Below are 21471 nucleotides of genomic sequence, written 5' to 3'. Positions count from 1 at the left end.
CGTAGTTTTTTGGAGACTTGGCTAACCTGAAGGACCGTCTGGGGCTTTGGGAATGTTGTGGGTGGCTTTGCCGCCCCCTAAGAGCGCACCTGCACCGGGTGCGGAATGCACCTGACGCTTCACTGTGTTCTTACGCTGTGGGACGATGAACGTGACTCTGGTGTGGATCTGGTCACGTTCAAGGCAGCCGGTCAGGGTTTCTGCTCGGGGCGGGGGGTGGCTCCCTCCACGTGTGAGCTAGAGCTCGCCTCGGGGAGGCTCCTGCCTGCATCCGGCGCTTTGTGGGGGGGGGGTCCTGGAGGTGGGGGTGTCCCCCGAGCCCCCCTGCAGCTCTGTACTGGCTCTCCCCATCCCCAGTGTGCTGGCCTCCCACCGCACAGCAAGAACCACAGTACATCAAAAGGTTTTTTTATTTGAGACACAAAAATGCAAAATTGCTGAGATATCAAACGTTTCCCGGTCGGCTACCATACTGCCACTATGTACAAAAGATCTGATGATAAATGTGCACACATATAAAAATACAGTATGCGCTACCTATGTACAGTACATGTGCAAAATGTATGGCATTCAAACATGATACGGAATTGATTTCAGGGGTGCAAACAGCAAATACAAAGGCATCATGGTTTTCATTTTAAAAAACAACATAAAGGCAATACACGAATGGACCCCCGATTGCCATAATTTTTTGTTTCTTAAGCTAGTGCTTTAGTAAGCGGGGCTCTGTAGGTTGGTATCTTTCTCCTTGTTTTCATAAAGTGAGATGCTAAGACATAATGTGACCATGAAAATAAGAAGAGAAACACCTATCACGCTGTGTTTCTACTGCAAGCAAGAGAGAAGGAAACGAATCTGCACTTAGGAAGAAACTCCGTATTACTACTAAATATGTATTATTCTTAAACCAACAAAACAAATCTATTTTACATGAAAACAATAGAGAAATATCTACATCTTTGTGAAAATTATAACCTTAAGTGGATAATACCTTTTTGGGACTGATTGTTGAGATCTCGTTAGTCTCAAATTTTAAATAAAAAGTGCCTCCTTTTGGCAAATACTTGGCAATGCCTTTGGTTCCTTTAAAGCAAGTTTGCATTACTATTGGTTACTTGAGGTTAAGTACTTTTGGTAAATACTAAACCCTTCCCTAAATGCTCCCTCCTCCCATCCAATCAGCGAGTTTCCTTACAGCATAATGTAGAGAGGTAATCGTTACGAGTCTCGGTGATTCTATGAACTTGGTTAAAGCTTTGTCTTAGTAGTTGGCACAAAGCTCTGTTGAACACGACAGCTGTGTGGATTATCGCCAATGACCTATTTTGATTCCAGGCAGCACCTTTGGTCTGAGATTGCCATCCTGTTGTCACACGACTGTGACATTTCCCAGTCACGATTCACAGAGCAATGTGTTAGTGTGGAGGGTAAGCACTCTTTTGTAAACATGTGCAGCTTTTTATCAGAGCTTGCAGGCGGAAAGCCTTTGCAGTGATGCAGGGATTCCTCAGCTACCACAAGGAAGGGTGAATGGGGAATACACACAGGCCTCTTGGTTGTCATGCAGGCAGTCACTTCACAAATAGGAAAGGTGGCCGGGACAGACCAGTGAGGGAGCGAGGTTTGAGCCGGGACAAAGAATGACTGCGTCTTATTTTTCCAGTTTTGACTGCAACCACTTAGATGAGCCTGAATGCAGTTAGGATGCTCTCCAAACACACAGACCTGCCCTTGTAAGCCATGCTCCTTGATAAAGCTGACCTTCCAGTTAATGTGCTTGGTTAACCTGGACTAATTGTGTGGCCTCCAGGGCAGCAGGCAATTTGTCTGATTTCCTGCTCTGTTACCAGGGGTCAGGATGCACGTGTGCAGACATGGGTGCCCCCCCCACCCCCGACTGCCAGCAGGAGCCTGGTAAGGCCCGCTGCCCGCCAGGCAGGCCCTCGGCAATGGTCTGAGGGCATGTGCTGCGCCTGCCAAAGGGCCCTGACCGCTCATGTCTGTAAGGCCAAGCCCGCTGGCAGACAGGAGAGGGACCGTCCCATCACTTGTGAGGACAGTGCTTTGCCAGCTGCTGTGGCTGGTTGCAGCCTGGGAATTCTGAAAGGGCGCTGAAGACAGCGAGGTGGCCTGGAATGATCTGGGGGGGCGGGGGGGAGGAAGCCTGAGTCAACTTTGGTGACAAAATGGGTAACATGCTGCTGATACATCACTCGGGGCTGCTGAGCGCACAGTTCCATAGCGCTATCGGATTACCATGACGTCGCTTTCAACAGGCCGCAGCCCGGAGGCCGCAGCCCACGGCCTTCTGAAATCGGCTGCCTTGGGTGTAGTCACCTGGATCGCAAAACCGCGCAGCCTTTCAAAAGGAAACTTACATGAGAGCTCTCTCTAGGATCATAAAAATAGTCCTATAAAACACGAAGTATCGGAGCAAGATATCCCACGAATTGGGAAGAGATCTATGTACAAATATGTGGCAATTACTGTACAGTAGATTGCACAATTCAGGAGAAACGCTAGCACGTGAGCTGACGGGCCCTCGACACGCGCTGCTGAAATGTATGCGAGGACCCCACTGCCCTAGACTTGCAAGGACGGTAGAAGCTCTGGTGTGACTTTCCTGCCCCCCGATGGCGTGACCTGGCACCTGCATACCCTAGAGAGGCAGGCAGGATACTACTCTGTCTCAGGAATATTCAGGAAGGTACGACAATGCGGGAGAACACGTGTCCAGGACCTGGTGGTTTCCTTGGCAATATGATCCGTGAGACGACGTACCACGCTACCACATCTGAACGACACGCCTGCAGACTGAAAATGCAACTGGCCGTCCTGCCCTGGGCTTTACTGGCTGTGACAGCGCGAACAATACAAATAGTCCTCTGTGGTGAACGCCTCTCCATCGCTTAGCAGGACGTACACCGAGTCAGGTCGGAGGGGCCTTGCTTACAGCGTCGCCTTTGGTCACGTCACAGGCTGCACATGGTCTGGGTGGTCATGCTAACCTAGAACATGCAGCTGGGACTGTGGACGGCGGCACCCATGCCACGCGTGCCGGGCTCGCTGCCCAAGCCAGGACGGGAGGGCCCGGTGGAATGGTGTGGGTAGAGTTGGTGACGGAAGATTCCTCTCCTTCCCTTCTGTGGAAGCTCTGTACATAAGAGTGTGAACACATGTGTGAAGTAGGTACTTGAGCAGGTCGTGGTCAGAAGCAGGCAGGCTAGCGGGATGGCATTCTCTGCACTGACGTGTGTATTTCTGGAGAGCATCCTTCCTGTCGCAGTTTTCAGACCTTATCTTTAAAAAGCAGGAGGAGAGCCGAGGGCTAGGAGAGCATGTGTGTGCACGGCCCAGGATAGTAGACACAGGAAGTCCATGAGAGCCAATGGCCCTAGCCGCTCACGGGCCTCCTACGGTCCCACTGATGTCTGGTGCTCACTTAAGCCATTTCAATCTGAGTGAGGAGGATGCTCAGAGTCTGAGTGTGCAGTAGGTAAGCCCCAGACAAAAATCCATGGCCCAATCCCCCCGGCCCCAACAAGTACCTGTCCAAGTCAACTGCCCTATCCAAGGAGACAGGCTCTTCTGGAAGGGACAGGCTGGGGCTGGACATGCCGCCCGGAGTGGCACAGCCTCTTGGGCTTGCTCACAGGGCAGCATTCTGTTAACAAAGTTACTAGATTCCATGCACTGGATTACCAGCTTATAAACATTTAAATGACTCACTGAGCGTAACTGCTTCTGCCTTGAACCCTTCAGAAATGCTTTCAAGTTGGGAGGTGCCAGTTAAAGAGGGCTCCAGGGTTCTGGGCAGCTAAATACTGGAAAAACAAACCTTCCTTACAGGGAGTAAAATCTACAAACCAAAATAAAGATTTGAAAGACGATCAGCTCTTAGGCAAAGCACAAACCCTGCAGTGATGCTCAAATTCTTTCCAAATAATGGATCAGGCTGGCTCTTAGATGGTGATATTCCCATGGTGACGTCTAAGGACCCAGAGAAGCAACCTGACCCTTGGGTTTACATGAAGTGAGGTGCAGAGCATGATGATAATATTTAAGAAACACCTTCACACTTTTTTGGTAGATTTCAGGGTTGTTTTTTTGTTTTTGTTTTCAGTTACTTACGTTTTGTCATATCCTTAAGTAGCTTGAAAATAATTTTGGAAGTCCTGTGATAGTTGGCATTTTAGAAAATTCTTAAACTACCCAGCAAATACATGATAACTTCTTTTCTATATAAAACGATGACTAGTAAAACCTCCAGTTTTTCAATGTTCGGCTTGAGATTGGTGAGAGCTTGGGAATGACATCCAGTTACAAGCCTGTAAAATGACAGGGAAAAGCGACAGAGAAGAGGTGGCCAGACCTGGGGCTCAATGGCCAGCCTGTTGAGATTCTAACCTGGAGCCCCCGCAGGAACATCCTGGGCTGGTGGCACACTTCTCCTCTGCCCTCTCTATGCAACTCAACAGCTCAGAAGGATATTTTACACTAAAGCCTTCCTTGGTTCTTTGAGATGGGTCTGGTTACCTGAAATCAGTCAGCATTTCTTTAAATACGGAAATACACATGGCTCAAGTACTCTAGAAATAGTCGAGTTATTAAAATAAGTAGGACCACTGGATACCCAATTCCTTACCCCAACGTAGGCTGTACATATTACAATGTCAGAGTATACATACAAATGTCTAATATACACATTAAGATCAATCTAATCAACCCCGAGGGTTGCTAATAGAATTTTCAGTGTTATCAATATATGTGTACTTTTTACAGTGGATTGTTTATGACAGTATTTTGTAGACATTGTCTAGTGATGGTAAAAGATCTTCCACTTAAATTTAAATCTGGGAAGCTAAAGTAAGAGTCCTCAAATCACAAATTACAACACAGAAAAATTAGGTTGGTTGGTTTCTGAATGGAACCAAAAGTCTTCAGCTGGAAGCTGTCACGGAACTGGCTGGCGCTCTCCACTGCCTCTGCTGCCTGGGCCGGGCTCAGGCCATTTCTAGGACATACCCACATGCAGTGACCGTTCACCTCCCTCCACTGGCATTCTCTTCTGTGTGGAGCTGTCTGCCTTCTATTCAGGGTCTTAAGGTGACCACAGAAGTGTAAATGTAGTTTCAGTTGATGACCAGAGAATCCTCGTGTTGTTATCCTCACACATCACTCTTCTGTATGTCTTTATTCATTCTTTGCTGAAGTCTGGAGAAACAGAGGAGTCTTCTTTGACCAATGATTTTTCAGAAAGCCCTGTGCTGTGTTAAATTGCAGAAAATCACTGCTGGGCTCAGTGAAATATTTTCACGCTCGGTTTCCAGGCTGTGCCGATCTATTCATTCTTTCTGTAACAACATATTTTAATTGCAACAATGCAACTATTAATCTGTCTCTAAAAACTGACCTAGAATGCTCTTCATCTTCTTAAACGTCATGAACTCGAATGAGAAATCTGTGCTGTTAGTCCCATGGCAACGGCAGGTCTTGTGGATCTAGAAAGTCAGCAGAGAACATGCTGGGAGCAGTTGTGCTGAGGGGGGTGAGCCCTGACGTGTTAGGCATGGTAATGTCCAGCCACTCCATGTTGTCCAAGTTTGAGTCAGAAAGGTCAAGTGACAGACAGGGAGTACTTGCAGCAAACTGGGCCTCGGAAGTCTCCATGGGTGAGTGTGAATGGTCCAGCACACTTGAGTGACTCAGCAGATCATTCTGGAGGTCCTCGATCAGAGAGAAGGGCTCTCTGTCTTCACTGCTGCTTTGTAGTGGAACAATTTCATTGGTTGAAGGTAAAGTTCCATCCAAGAAAGCTTCTAGCTGGTTCTCTAGGCTGGCAGATAAACTGCTCATGGGTTCTAAGGAGATGGGGGGTGCCATTTGGACTTGGGGTGGCGGGCGGGACACCACTGTGTTGACTGGCATTGTGGTGATGCTGGCAGTCACTGGTCTCATTTTGGAAATAGGCGAAGGCTCTTCTTTTATAGGGAGGGAAATCTCTGTGCAAAATAATTGAAGTGATTAGTTACAATTTACTACTCTTTAAACATTTTTATCTATTACCAGGACAGTTATTTTATTATTTTGCGAAGACTTATTCACAGTCCATCTTAGGGGTAGGAAGAGAATGCTATTGGTCAGGTATGGTCCTGGATAACCTATAGGATGATGGCTCATCTTAGTTAATATTTAGCTTAGAACATTCTGATATGCTTTCTATCCTTTTTTTGGTAAGAGTGATAAGCATCACAAGCAGTTATATGCCACTAGGTAGGAGTCGATGGTTTTATTTTTTCTAAAGATTTTATCTAAAGATAAAGCAGACTCCATGCAGGGAGCTCGACGTGGGACTCGATCCTGGGACTCCAGGATCACGCCCTGGGCTGAAGGCAGCGCTAAACCGCTGAGCCACCTGGGCTGCCCTATTTCTTTGATTATTTAATCTTTGGGTCCTTGTCCTCAGTTACTTCAGGCTTCAGACAGGGTACATGGAACTGCCATCACTGTGGCACGCTACCCTCAAGGTAAAAATGTATGTCCTCAGTTTGTGCTGATATGGAGTACATTCTGAATATCATGAAAGATCTAAATATGTTCTTTTTCCAGTTATCATTATAGTTGAACTGTGTGCCCAGTTCAGCTATATACGTTCTGTATAAAATTCTAAAGAGATACAATGCCATCTTATTTTATTCCTGAATTAAAGGCAACACACAGCTCCTTTGACCTTCTTTATTTTTCTGACTTGTCTTGTTTTCCGAATTTACCTAAAATCTTGGAAGATCTGGCAAATATCTTAATAAGCACTAACTAGGGCAGCCCTGGTGGCACAGCAGTTTAGCGCCGCCTGCAGCCCCAGTTGTGATCCTGGATACCTGGGATCGAGTCCCACGTCGGGCTCCCTGCATGGAGCCTGCTTCTCTCTCTGCCTGTGTCTCTGCCTGTCTCTCTCTGTGTGTCTCTCTGAGTAAATAAATAAAATCTTAAAAAAAAAAACACACACACACAAAAAAAATCACTAACTATGGGTTATTCCTTGCTGGATCAAGTAGAAAATTAATGTACCATCTGCTTCAGATACTAGTGTTCATTTAGATATTTTTATTTGAATAAAGTTTCTTTTTTACTTTCTTTTGGGTATCTGGTTTCATTTCTAGATGGATACAGGAGGAGAAATGGATTTGCTAGGAGCTGTGGGAACTCAATGACTGGGATGCATAAGTGAAAGACTCCTATACGTAAACTGTTGACCATGTGTACTGTACTGCTTTTCTGTGTGTCTTTAGCACAGTTTGTCATTTCTCATTCCCTGTAGTCATCTCTAGAATTGTTCTGAAAGTTGACAGTACTAAGTAATCAGTCTCATAATCAACTCTTTAAACCTCCTTTCTTATTATTACTGGCATTAATTAACAATAAGATAAAATAATGTCCTCATTGGATGCTTTGCCATCGAAAAAAAATCATTCCTGGTAGAAAATATCTCATTTGATGACTTTGTCACATTTTAATTTCCAAGTTTAGGCTATTAAAAATTACTCCTTTTAATCATTTAGAAAGTCTTTACTTTCACCAGATTTGGCAAAAAACATTAAAAAAAAACCACAACACCTTAAAATCAGGCAATCAAACATCTATTTCTCTTATTTCCACAGCATAGATATATCATACATTATTTTGTGAGGCCAATGCAGTTCCTAGAAAAAAAAAAATCTATTTGCACATGTAGAGCTACAGTGAGACATTAAGACATGTCTTCAAAACCAAATAGTATCTGCTATGGATGGAGAAATTTTGATGGATCACTGTTTAAAAATCTGAATAAAACTCCTTTCATCAAGGTAATTTAAGAATACTTACTCTAAAACAGCGTTTGCAATTTTAAAATACTGATTTTTAACTTATTTTGAAAGGTACATTTGCTGAGATAGAGATACCCTTGATTGTGTGTATGGGGTTAATATTCTTTATCACTTTTTAAGGTGATACACTATAAAGTCTAAGATTTTCAATTATACATAGAAAGTATTTTAAAATTGCCTTTAAATTCTCACCAAGTTACTAGAGCTTGTGGGTAACGTGATTATTACAATATTAGTAGTGTGTGGCAGAGTGCTTTTATCCTACCACAATGACCTACATATGGGACAGGTTTTGAAGTTTTTCAATGTGGAATTTAAATTTGGCTCTACTTTGCTATTTTGAGCTGGTCTGTTCTTTCAGCAGGCATAGATCTATGGATAAATCTAACATGTTAATGTAAGCTGAAATAGTGACTGTTCCTCCATTTATAAGTTGTTTTAATGTCCTAATTGAACAGATTTAAAACATAAACTTCATTGGAATTAGAATATGTTTCTCACTACTCAAAGATATGCCATGAGCTCTAAAGGAAAACGTTCATAAATTTGTCATAAGAGGTTACTTGGATGAGGTCTGATGTGATTTGGGACTTACCCCCACTCTTAATTAGGATATCAAAGAGGTCGTCCATCTGCTGACTGTGTGCATTTGAAATCTACAACAAAGGAGAACAGAAATTAGCCTTCTTTCATACAGATGTGGAAGCATTATACAACTGAGAGCTCTAAGCCACCTTACAGAACATCTAGTTCTAATCTATTATTCGATAATTTTGAGAATGCTGAGGTCACTGCAGACATTAAGCCATTTACCCAGTGTGTCAGAGCTGCTTAAGTGGACAGAGCAAGAATGGGACAGATACCTAGATCAGATACCTACATTTTTCTTACTTTTTACCATGCATTTTGAGAAGTCGCTAATACTTGCTTTTTTTTTTTTAATACTTGCTTTTAAAAATACTTTATTCATTTGTGTTCAGGTAAAAATATAAGGTATGTATAAAGGTGATTATACTATATTTTTTCGGCTTCACTGAGAGTTACGTGACCTCCAATAAACTACACTTACATGTAAACTCCTAATACTGTCAATAAAATCAAGATAGCAAACATATCCATTGCCCTGCAACCTTCTTCAATGGTCTTTTGTAATAGTTCCCTCATTCCCAGGCAACCTAGTGACTGCCTTCTCTGGTCACAGAAAAAGAAAAGTTTAGTTTACATTTCTTGGAGCTTTGTATCAATGAACCCCTACAGTATACATATTTTTGGAAGTAGAGGAAGCTTCTTTCATTTAACATAATAATTCTGAGATTTAGCCATGTTGTAGAGTACACATCAGGGAAGGTTAGTGCACTCTTTTTTTTTTTAAAGATTTATTATTATTATTATTATTATTTATATATAGAGAGGCAGAGACACAGGCAGAAGGAGAAACAGGCTCCATGCCGGGAGCCAGGCAGAAGGAGAAACAGGCTCCATGCCGGGAGCCTGATCGCCCCCTGGACCAAAGGCAGGCGCCAAACCACTGAGCCACCCAGGGATCCCCTAGTGCACTCTTTTTTATTGCCAAGGATGTTTGTGTTGGTTATTGCCATTTTTTGGCTGTTACAAATAAAGTTGCTGTGAACATTTGTGTACAAGTCTCTATATGAGGTAAATGTCAAGGAGGGCACAGAGGAATCATAGGGTAGCAATAGGTTTAACTTTTTAAGAAATGGCTGTTTTGCAAAGGGATCGTATCATTTTACATTTCCACCAGCACCATATGATATTTCCGGTCGCTCTATATTCTCGTCAACACTTGGTATAGTCAGTCATTTTAATTTAAGACATTTAATAAGGTGTATAGTGGTTTTGCATTGTGGTTTCAATGTTCATTTTCCTAATGACTAATAATGTTGAGCATCTTTTCATGTACTTGTTTGCCATCTGTATATTTTCTTTCTTTTTTTTTTTGGGGGGGGGGGCTGTTCTAATCTTTTGACTGCTCCAGACTTCTTAGGCATACTGTTTGCATGGTATATCTTTTTCCAATCATTTACTTTTGACCTGTGTCTTTGTATTTTTTTTTTTTGTGTGTGTGTGTCTTTGTATTTAAAATATGCCTCTTCAAACCAAGAAACAGACTCTTAGCTACAGAGAACAAATTGATGGTTACCAGAAGAGGGGCAGGTGGAGGATGGCTGAAGTAGGTGATGGGGATTAAGGAGTACACTTGTGATGAGCACTGGGTGATGTATGGAAGTGTTGAATCACTATATTGTACACCTGGAATTTATATTACATTGCATGTTAACTGAAATTTAAATAAAAACAAAAAATAAAAGTTTGTATCAAGGAAAAAAGTATGCCTCTTATAGGTGCATACATTAGTTATCTATTATTGTATTACACATTGTACTCCAACAAGTTTAGTGGCTTAAAATGATAAAGAGTTATTCTCTTACAGTTTCTGTGGGTCAGTTTAAATGGGTAGTTCTGGCTTGGGGTCTTTCATGAGGATGTGGTCAAATGTTGACCAGGCTATGGCCATTCCAGGCCTTGCTGGAGAATGTCCATTCTGACAATTTCTACATTTTAATTGTATTGTTTACTCCACTAGCATGTCCTGCGTAGTCAGCGACAGGGTTAAGAGCTTGGGTTTACTGTGTTATTTGATTTGCCCTGTTGTGGTTTTTGTTCCTCCTACGGTTCTTGTCCTTTTAAAAAAGATATTCATTTGATTTATTTTTGGAAACCTAACTTAATCTATTTTATAAATGCTGTACTTTAGTCGTTACCATAGACATACAACATACATCCTTAATTTTTCACAGGTTACTTCATGTTGTACTATTGTATATAAACTATAAAACCCCTGTAAAGATCGACTTCCTCCATCTTTTATTAGATACTTTATCTCTTCTTTATCTCAAAATATCTTTAGCTCATTTTCATTCTTAAAGGACATTTTTACTTGATAGAGATTTCTGGTTTGACGATCTCTCGCTCTCTTTACCTCTCCCTCCTCACTAAGAATTTTAAAGACATTTCTCCACTGTTTTCTGACTTCAGTAGTTTCTGATGAAAAGTGACTCATAAAACAAACTGTTGTTACCCTGTGTGCATTGTATTGCTTTTCTCTTTATGATTGCAAGATGTGCTCTTTAACTTTGGCTTTTGACTCTGATATGACCAGGCCTTTTATTTATCCCGTTTGGTGTCACTGAGTGTCTCTAAGTTATAAACTTGTCTTTCAGCACATTTGTGAAAAATTTGACCATTATTTCCTAGAATATTTTACCTGTCTCATTCTCTTCACGGACCCCTGTCATACCCATCTTAGACTGTTTCATATTAGGTAACAAGTCTCTGAGGTTCTGTTCTCTTTAAAAAACAAAATCTTTTGTTATTCAGACTAGATAAATTTTATTGATCTATTTCAAGTTCACAGACTTTTTACCTTTTTTCACTGTCTTCTCCATTCTAAGACCATCTATATATTTTTTCATTTTAGATATTTTTAATTTTTTTCCATTTCATTAAAAATATTTCTATGTTTGCTATTTTTTCACTCATTATGAATATATTTTCCTTTACATCATTGACAGTTAAAATAGTTGCTTTAAAATCCTTATCTGCAAGTTCTTACATCTGGATTAGCTGGAGTTGGCCTTAGTTGATTGCCTTTTGCATTTTTTTCCTTATTTGTATATTGTATGTTATAAATGGCTATTATGGATATAAAATTGTGAAGCCTCTGTATTGTTATTTTTCTCAGATGAGTGGTTTCTTTTGTCTTAGCAGGCAATTATCTTGGTTGGACTTGACCTTCAAAATATTTTTTGGGCAGAAGTTCCAATCACAGCTCCCATCTTTTTAGCTCAGCTGCCATGACCACTCAGTGCGTTATGTGGCTTAGGGGTCAGTTAGAGATGTGGGCAGACAGAATTTGGGGATCTCCCCTCTAGTTTTTTCCCTTTTGGGCTGCTCTCAGCTTTCTGACTTCCCAGAGGATAAAGGCTATGGGTTTTTCTACCAGTAGCCTCACCACTTAGCCTGACCCCAGAGTAAAAGCAGCAAAAAGAGGTAACTCATGCTATTATCACCCTTCCTCTGAGTGTGACTCCTCACCAGACTGTGACTGCATTTATTCGCTCTTCAATGCCTTCATGTTATTGCTTTTTGTGTTATGACCACGCTTTACAGCTGTTATCTGTGGAAGACTTACTTCGCCAACAGTGGAACTGGAAGTCTGAGTTTATATAAAGGATTTGAAAAACCTTAGTTTGCCTGGAGTTTGATGCTTAATGGTGTATAAAGAGTACCAGACACTGATGTAGAGTTCAGCTCCCTCAGTCTATAAACATTAACCAGAGACAGATAAATGGCAGGGATTCTGATCAGCTGTCTAGGTTAAAGTGAGGTAATCATTCTTTGCTGCTGTTACATATATCAAGTGAGTAATACATATTAATCTACACACAAGAACTAGGTTAGGAGGGATGAGTGCTACCTATTAATTTTCTTAAAAATTGCAGTTTAAGCTCTTTGCAACTCACTTCATCTCTGTTCCCGAGAAGAGAACAGATGTCACTTCTTAATGCACCAATGGGGAGTCTAGTCCAGCACCATTTGTTTCAAGTCTTTTTGTAAATGTTTACAACTATTTCTGAAATTTGGTTTTTCCCTCACAGATAAGGGCCCCTGCTGAGTATTTAACTGAAGAAACCTTTTACAACCACAAAAGTTATGCTCTTTTGCATGAAGCACATGGCAACTGTTTACTTCCTCAGGGAGGCAGTCCACTCTGAACAACCCTGCACACCCTTTGTGAGTATGCTGCCTGGAACTGAGCAGTTTCTGTGGCTGCTCACTGAGCCAACTGGGTAGGTTAGCGTGACCACTCACTCCCTGGTTGAGGGGACTGGCTTATTTGGTGCTTGCTGCCAAAAGCGTTGACAGCTCTTGGTCACGTACAACCTATCAGGCCACACTGAGTCACTCCAGAGAACATGGGAATAAGGGGCACCAGCACAGTGAGGCTCCCAGTCCTGCTATTTGCTGTGAGTACTAAAGTCCTGCTCTATCTTGTCCTCTACTTGCAGTACCCACAGAGTGCTGTGAGGGTCACCTATTGCATCCTCTGGGAGGCATGGGTTCTTTCTTGAAACTTACCTGGGTGTTAGTTTAGATGGGCAGGGAGACCAAGAGAAAGGCTTAGGGTAAGGTGTGACAAGGTTATTGTGGTTGGGCACCCACCATAGGCCAGATGCCTTTACAGACAGGAACTCTATTCCCATCTTTTGGAATAGAGAGCAATAGGGAAGGCTCAGAGGACAGGTAAGCACCTTGCATAGAACCACATGGTTATCGGCTATGGATCAGTACATAGTGAAGTCGGGAGGACCTTAGGTCTGTCTCCTTCAGGGTGCATTGGTGCTTGCATGAGCTGACCTGCTGGAGCAGAGGGTGCTACGGATGACAATGAGATGAAGCAGGAGAAGGCAGGTGTAGGTGCTGGGCAGTCTTAATGGCCAGCCTGGTACAAGGTTAATTTAGTGCCACCCTGACACATGGTGGCTTTAGAAAGTAGGAGGATCCTAAGCTCACCTGGTCCCATGGACACACCTAGATAACAGCCACATCAGAACAACTAAGAAAAATCACCTGAAGCCTGGCACAAAAGATTTTCCACAGTTGACTGTAGAGAGGGAGGGTACATGGAACAGAGGAGGAGGGGCAGAGATGAAGTAACGAACCAAACTCCTGGTGAGACTAACCACAAATGAGAGAGATGCCACAAGCATAAAGAAAGGAGAGCAGACCCCACATTAGGCACTCTAGCCATGGGGGAGCCAAACTAGAAAGATCTGAAAACCAATGGGGCTTAACTCTGGGTACTTTGAAAATCAGTGGCTCTGGGAGAGCTTGATGGCAACAGGAAACTGTAAAGATCCAGCATTACAGCCCCATTGAGATACAGCACAGAAGTTAGTAGTTTGAAATGTGCCTGAAGCATAAGGGAAGATTTATTTACTAATCTCAGAACATGTGCTGGAGAGGCAGGAATCTTTAAGAGATTTCTGCAAGAGCAAAAGAACTGGTGGGCACCATTCTTCCTCTGCTCAAGTCTAGACATCCAACAGTTGCAGTAAACAGTACAGTTACCATCTACCTTGCTAACACTACACCGTGCTCTGCATTTTCCTGGAGACTCACACTACCCAAGATGCCCCATTTTAAGCAGCCCTGGCAGGAACCGGCTCCACTGCAAAGTGACTCCTGTCCTGGGCAGAGGGGAAGATAACCGCACACACCAATTCTACTGCGGTCCCAGTCTTCCCCCCTTGGGGAAGACATCTGATTTAACTGCTGGCCCCGCCCACCAATAAAAGACAAGGAAGAGTGCCCTACAGGTTGGGACAGCCACAGCCCTGGCAAATGGGCTGAAGTCAGGGATCTGGTCTGATCCAACTATAAATCCAAGGCAGCCCAGACTGGCCCCTAACAGCAGACAGACCAAACCCTGCCACAATAGGCAAAGTAGGCCAGTGCAGGCAACTGGACTGGGGGCAAATGTGGCTCAGCCACAACAGTAGGGTGCATGCAACACATGTAACAGACACCTCCTGAAGCAACTACTTCTGGTGAGCAGGGCACAGGGCTTTCACTACAGGGCACTACAGCACCTCTTTTTCCTGAGGCCACTGCTTTCAAAAGCAGGAGATGTAGCTGACTTTCCTAGTACATAGAAACAGAGATTTAGACAAAATGAGGAGACAGAGGAATGCTTCCCCAAAGAACCAGAGATGAACTCAATAACTGAAATTAAAAATATACAAGGTGAGGGGAGCACCTAAGTGGCTCAGTTGATTAAGCATCTGCCTTCAGCTCAGGTCATGATCCTGGGGTCCTGGGATTGAGCCCTGCATCAGCTCCCTGCTCAGTGGGGAGTATGCCTCTTCCTTTCCCCCTCTGCCTGTGCTTTCTTTGTCAAATAGAATCTTTAAAAAAATAGACAAGAGGGAATCAATTCTAGATTAGAGGAAGCAGAAGAATGGATTAGTCAGCTGGAAGACAGAGTAATGGAAAGCAAATAAGAACAAAATACCACAAAATGAGAGCAGGCTAAGGGAACTCAGCAACACCATTAAGCATGACAATATTCACATTACTGGGATCCCATAAGGAGAAAAGAGGGCACAAAATTTATCTGAAGAAGTAATAGCTAAAAAATTCCTTAATCTGGAGAAGGAAACAGACACACAGGTCTAGAAGGCACAGCAAGCCCCAGAGAGATGAACCCAAGAAGGTCCACACCAAGACACATAGTAATTAAAATGGACAAAAGTAGTGACAGAGAATTTTGAAAGCACCAAAAGAAAACAGCTATATATAAAAGAAACCCCATATGACTATCAGCTCGTTTTTCAGCATAAACCTTGCATGCCAGAAGGGAGTGGTGTAATATAGTCAAAGTGCTAAAAGGAGAAAACCTACAAGAATACTCTACCCAGCAAGGATATCATTCAGAATAGAAGGAGAGAAAAAGAGTTTCCCAAACAAAATGTAAAGGATTTCATCACCACTAAGCCAGCCTTACAAGAAATGTTACAGGGAATTCTTTGGAAATAAAAGGCCATCATTAGGAGGAAGAAAATTAGAAAAGGAAAAATTTCACAGGTAAATACAAACATAATAAAAGTAGATTAATCATATAAACCCAGAATGAAGGTTAAAGCACACAAGCAGTAAAGTCAATTAAATCAGTCAAGGGATTCACAAAATAAAAGGATGTAAAGTATGACATGATATATATAAAATGTGCCGGGGAGGAGGGGAGGAGTAAAAATGTAGTGTTTTTAGAATTAGTACAAACGTGACTATCAAATTAATATATATTTGCTATATGTATAGCACATTATCAATCTAATAGTAACCACATATCAAAAACTGGTAATAGATAGGCAAAAAAAAAAAAAAAGACAAAGGAATTCAAGTATATCACTCAAGAAAGACATTAAGCTGCAAGGGAAGAGAGCAAGACAGGAAAGGAACAGAGAAGAAATATAAAACTAATCATAAAACAAGTAACAATCATAAACAAACAATTATTGATACCCATCAATAATTACTTTGAATGTAAATGGACTAAATGTTCCAATCAAAAGACACAGGGTGACTGGCTGGATTAAAAAAAAGCAAAATCCATTTATATGCTGCCTACAGGACACTCACTTCAGACCAAAAGACATGCAGATTGAAAGTAAAGGGACGGAAAAAAATTTATTATGCAAATGGAAGTGAAAAAGGAAGCTCACATAGCAATACTTAATCTATCAGACAAAACAGACTGTAAAACAAAGGACACTACATAAGGATAAAGGGAACAATCCAATAAGAAGAAATAACAATTGTAAATAGTTATCCTCACAACATAGGAGCAAATACATAAAGCAACTATTAACAGACATAAAGGAAGAAACTGACAGTAGTATATAATGTTAGGGGACTTTCCACAAGAACTAGAACAAAGAATCCTAAAATTTGTATGGAACCACAAAAGACCTTGACTAGCCAAAGGATCTTGAAAAAGGAGAACAAAGTTGGAGGTATCACAATCCCAGTTTTCAAGATACAAAGCTGTACTAATCAGAACAGTATTGTACTGGCAGAAAAAGAGACACCTAGATCAATGGAACAGAATAGAGAGTCCAGAAATAAACCCATTCTTCTATGGTCAATTAATCTATGACAAAGAAAGCAAGAATATACAATGGAGAAAACACACTCTCTTCAACAAACGGTGTTAGGAAAACTGGACAATGACATGCAAAAGAATGAAACTGGATGACTTTTTTTACACCATGCACAAAAATAAACTCAAAATGCATTAAGGACCTAAACGTGAGACCTGAAATCATGAAAGTCCTAGAAGAAAACAGGCAATAATTTCTTGAATATCAGCCATAGAAACATTTTTATATATGTGTCTCTTCTGGCAAGGGTAACAAAAGCAAAATTAAACTCTTGGGGCTACACCAAGATAAAAAGCTTCTGCACAGCAAAGGAAACCATCAACAAAGAGGTAGCCTATGGCATGGGAGGAGATACTTGCAAATGATATATCTGATTAAGAGGCTAATATTCAAAACATATGAGGACCTTATACAATTCAATACCAAAAAACCAAGTAATCCAATTAAAAAATGGGCAGAAGACATGAACAAACATTTCTCCAAAGACATACAGATGGCCAATAGATACATAAAAAGATCCTCAAGAGCACTCATGATCAGGACATGCAAATCAAAACCATAAGGAGATATCACCTCACCCCTGTCAGAATGGCTAAAATCAAAAACACAAGATAACAAGTGCTGATGTGGAAAAAAAAGGAACCCTTGTGCACTGTTGGTGGGAATATAAACTGGTGATGCCACTGGGGAAAACAGTATGGGGGTTCCTCACGAAATTAAAAACAGAATTACCTTATGATCTGGTAATCACAGTATTGGGTGTTTATGCAAGGAAAACAAAAACAGTAATTTGAAAAGAGATATGCACCCTTATGCTTATTGTAGATTATTTACAATAGCCAAACTATGGAAGCAGCCCAAGTGTCCATCAGTAGATGAATGGATAAAGAAGATGGGGTGTGTATACGCAGTGGAATATTACTCAGCCATAAAAAAGAAAGAGCTCTTGCCATCTGCAACAACACTGATGGACAGAGAGGCTGTAATGCTCAGTGAAGTAAATCAGCCAGAGAAAGATAAATACCAAATGATTTCACTCATGTGGAATTTAAGAAACAAAACAAAGGAAAAAGACAAGCAAAAACCCAGACACTTAAATAGAGAACTAGTGGTTGCCAGAGGGGAGACAGGAGAAGATGGGTGCAATAGGTGACTGGGATGAAGAGTACACCCAATGTGATGAGCACTGAGAAATGTAAAAAATTACTGAATCACTATATTGTACACCTGAAACTAATCTCACACTGTACATTAATTATACTTGAATAAAAAAAAGAAGAGAAACTTGTATCAAATACATGCCCTGGCCATCATCACATCTATCCTTAACATGACCCATTTCCCCAAGGAGAAGTTAAAAGGAAAACCTTGAGTCTGAGTAAGCAGGAAGTGCAGGTTACATAGTAGCCAAAACTAGGAGTCTTCCCAGTGAATGGTATTTTGATTTAAAGTAGCATTTAAAGGAGAAGCACCGGAAATGGCAGAGTGGGAAGATCCTGAGCTCACTTCCCATGGACACATGAAGTATGTAACTAAATATAGTGAGACTCATTCTGAAAATGACCTGAAGACTAACAGAACATCTCTCTCCCACAGCTAAAGATACAGAGAAGGGAAGGAGGGGCAGGGATGAGGTCAGGAACCAAATCTCCAGCACAGTGATCCCCATCACCCATGAGCGTGGAGGTCCTCCATAAGGAGCAAGGGGATCAAGCCTCACAGGGAGCACACCCCATCCTGGGGATCTGCAGTGGGTAGATGAGCTTCCATAACCTCTGGGTTTGAAAATCAGTGGGGCAAAAGACAGAAGGCTAGAGGAACTGAGATTCTGCTCTTAAAGGGCCAGAGCATTTTATCACTTGGCCTGGGACCCAGCAGAGAAGCAGCAGTTTGGAAAGTGTCTGAGTTACATGTGAAAGGGATTTACTTTTTAGGGCATGTGCTGGAAGAGAAGGATCTCTGGGAAATTTGTATATGAATATAAATACTGGTGGGAGCCAGCTCTGATACTGTCCATCTATCATATTAGCACTGCTTGCCCGGACTCACCAGGTAGACAACTTGCTCTAGAGAAAGGTGGGGCCAGCCCTGTCCACCAGCATACCCAAAGACGTCTTGGTCTAGTCACAACAGCAGAGTACACACAGGACACCCCTGGAGTGTCTGGTTCTGGTGGGCAGCGGGGATTGCATTACTGGGCCCCCCAGGATGCCTTCTGCACAAGGCCACTACTTTTAAGACCAGGAGATATAGACGGCTGACTTAATACATGGAAACAGAGTCAGACAAAATAAGGAGACAGAAATACATTCCAAATGAAAGAACAACACAAAAACACAGAAAAAGGACTACATGAAACAGAGATAAGCAATCTTCCTGATAAATAATTCAAAGTAATGGTCATAAAGATGCTCAGTGGATCTGAGAGAAGAGTCAGTGAACTCAGAACTGCAACAAAGAAACAAAATATAAAATAGAACCAATCAAAGCTGAAGAATAAAATAAATGAACTGAAAAATAAACAAGAGAGAATCAACAGCAGATTAGGGGATGCAGAAGAACAGGTGAGTGATGTGGAAGACAGGGTAGTGGAAATCATCCAAGCTAAACAGCAAAAAGAAAAAAGGAGAAAAAAAAAAAAAAAGAGGATAGGTTAAGGGACCTCTGGGACAGGTGTACTGACATTCCCATTACAAGGGTCCCTGAAGGAGAAGAGAGAGAAAGGGCCAGAAAAGTTATTTGAAGAAATAATAGCTGAAAACTTCCCTAACCTGAGGAAGGAAATAGTCAGGCCTAGGAATCACAGAGAGTTCCAAATAAGAAAAACTCAAGGACATCCACATAATAACTAAAATGTCAAAAATTAAAGATAGACACTTAAAAGCAGCAAAAGAAAGGCAATGGGTTTTGTACATGGGAAGCTGAGGTTTCAGCAGAAACTTTGCCAGAAGGGAGAGGTATAATATATTCCAAGTGGTGAAAGGAAAACATCGACAACCAAGACTACTCTACTCAGCAAGACTATCATTCAGAATGGAGGGAAAAAATAGAGAGTTGCCCAGGCCAATAAAAGTCAAAGGAGTGCATCATCCCTAAACTGCCTTATAAGAAATGTTAAAGAAACTTCTTTAAGCAGAAAAGGCTATAACTTAGAAGAAAATTATGAAAGGAAAAAGTTTCACTGGTTAAAGCAAACATATAGTCAAGGTAGTAGATCAGTCACTTATAAAACTAGTATAAAGTCTGAAAAACAAAAGTAGTAAAATCAGTTGTATCTAAAATAAAGGATCCACAAAGTAAAAAAGATCTAAAATATGACATCATATACCTAAAAAAGGGGAGTGAAAATATTGTTACTTTTAGAATGTGTTTGGTTTAAGCTACTATCATACTTTATACACAGAATATCATATATGAGCCTCATGGTAACCACAAACCCAAATCCTGCAATAGATACCCAAAAAGAAAGAGTAAGAGATCCAAACATACCATTAAAGAAAGTCATCTAATCACAAAGAAAGAAAAAGAACTATGAAAAGAAATACAAGAACAACCAGAAACAATTTTAAAATGGCAATAAGTACATACCTATCACTTTAAATATAAACAGACTGAATGCTCCAATCAAAAGACATAGGGTTACTGAATGCATAAAAAGATAAAAATTCACATTGCCTATAAAAGACTAATTTCAGACTCAAAGACACATACAGACTTAAAGTGAATGGATGGAAAAAGCTATTCCATACAAATGGAAGCAAAAAAAAAAAAACTGATGTAGCAATATTTATAACAGACATGGGGTTACTGGGTGATGCGCATTAAGGAAGGCACTTGATATAATCAGCACTAGGTGTTATATGCAACTGATAAATCAATTCTACCTCTGAAACTAGTAATACAGTATATGTAGTTAACATATAAGTATAATTTAGTTAAAATTGATTTATTTATTATTTTTAAAAATATTTTATTTATTTATTCATGAGAGACACACACACACACAGAGGCAGGGACACAGACAGAGGGAGAAGCAGGCTCCCTGCAGGGAACCTGATGTGGGACTCGATCCCAGGACCCTGTGATCATGATCTGAGCCGAAGGCAGACGCTCAACCACTGAGTCAACCAGGTGCCCCACTAAATTGAATTTAAACAAACAAACAAACAAACAGACAAAACAGACTTTAAAGCAAAATCTCTAACAAGAGACAAAGAAGGGCACTGCATAATGATAAAGGGATCAGTCCAAAATAAGGATACAACATCTGCAAATATCTATGCACCTAACACAGGAGCCCCTCCCTCCCCCCGCCACACACACAGATAAAGCAAATATTAACAGACTAACAAGAGACACCAACAGTAACACAGTAATAGTAGAGGACTTTAACATCCCACTTACATCAACAAATAGATCATCCAAGCAGAAAATCAATAAGAAACAGTGGTTCTGAATGACACATCAGACCAGACAGACTTAACAGATACAGATAGAACATTCCATGCCCAAACAGCAAAATACACGTTTCCAAAGAAGACATCCAGATGGCTAACAGAGATAGAAAAGATGTTTAATATCACTCATCATTAGGGAACTACAAATCAAAACCACCTTGTACCTATCAGGATTGCCTGTATGAAAAAAGCAAGAGATAACAAGTGCTGGCAAGAGTGTGGAGAAAATGGAACCCCTGGTGCACTGCTGGTGGGAATGCAACCTGGTGATGCCAGTGTGGAAAACACTATGGAGGTTCCTCAGAAAATTAAAAATAGAGCTACCCTATGATCCAGTAATCATACTACTGGGTATTTATTCAAAGAAAGCAAAAAAATTAATTCAAAAAGATATATGCACCCTTA

At 41.3% G+C, this 21471-nt stretch overlaps 1 protein-coding gene across 6 annotated transcripts in view; it reads right to left on the bottom strand.

Annotated features, from left to right (window-relative positions):
* Positions 1–391: 391 nt before the first annotated feature.
* MRTFB (myocardin related transcription factor B) overlaps positions 392–21471 on the bottom strand; it is a 190555-nt gene continuing 169475 nt past the window's right edge. For all 6 annotated transcript variants that reach the window (XM_055340104.1, XM_055340103.1, XM_055340107.1 and 3 more), the window contains 2 exons: positions 8461–8521; positions 392–6002 (listed from right to left, as the gene is read on the bottom strand). In XM_055340104.1, coding sequence (XP_055196079.1) covers positions 5470–6002; positions 8461–8521 — 594 coding nt within the window. In that variant the 3' untranslated portion in view covers positions 392–5469. The remainder of the gene's footprint in view (positions 6003–8460; positions 8522–21471) is intronic.

Source organism: Nyctereutes procyonoides, unplaced genomic scaffold (assembly GCF_905146905.1).
Source record: "Nyctereutes procyonoides isolate TBG_1078 unplaced genomic scaffold, NYPRO_anot_genome, whole genome shotgun sequence".
Lineage (NCBI taxonomy): Eukaryota > Metazoa > Chordata > Mammalia > Carnivora > Canidae > Nyctereutes > Nyctereutes procyonoides.
This window is presented reverse-complemented; position numbering and strand designations above follow the sequence as displayed.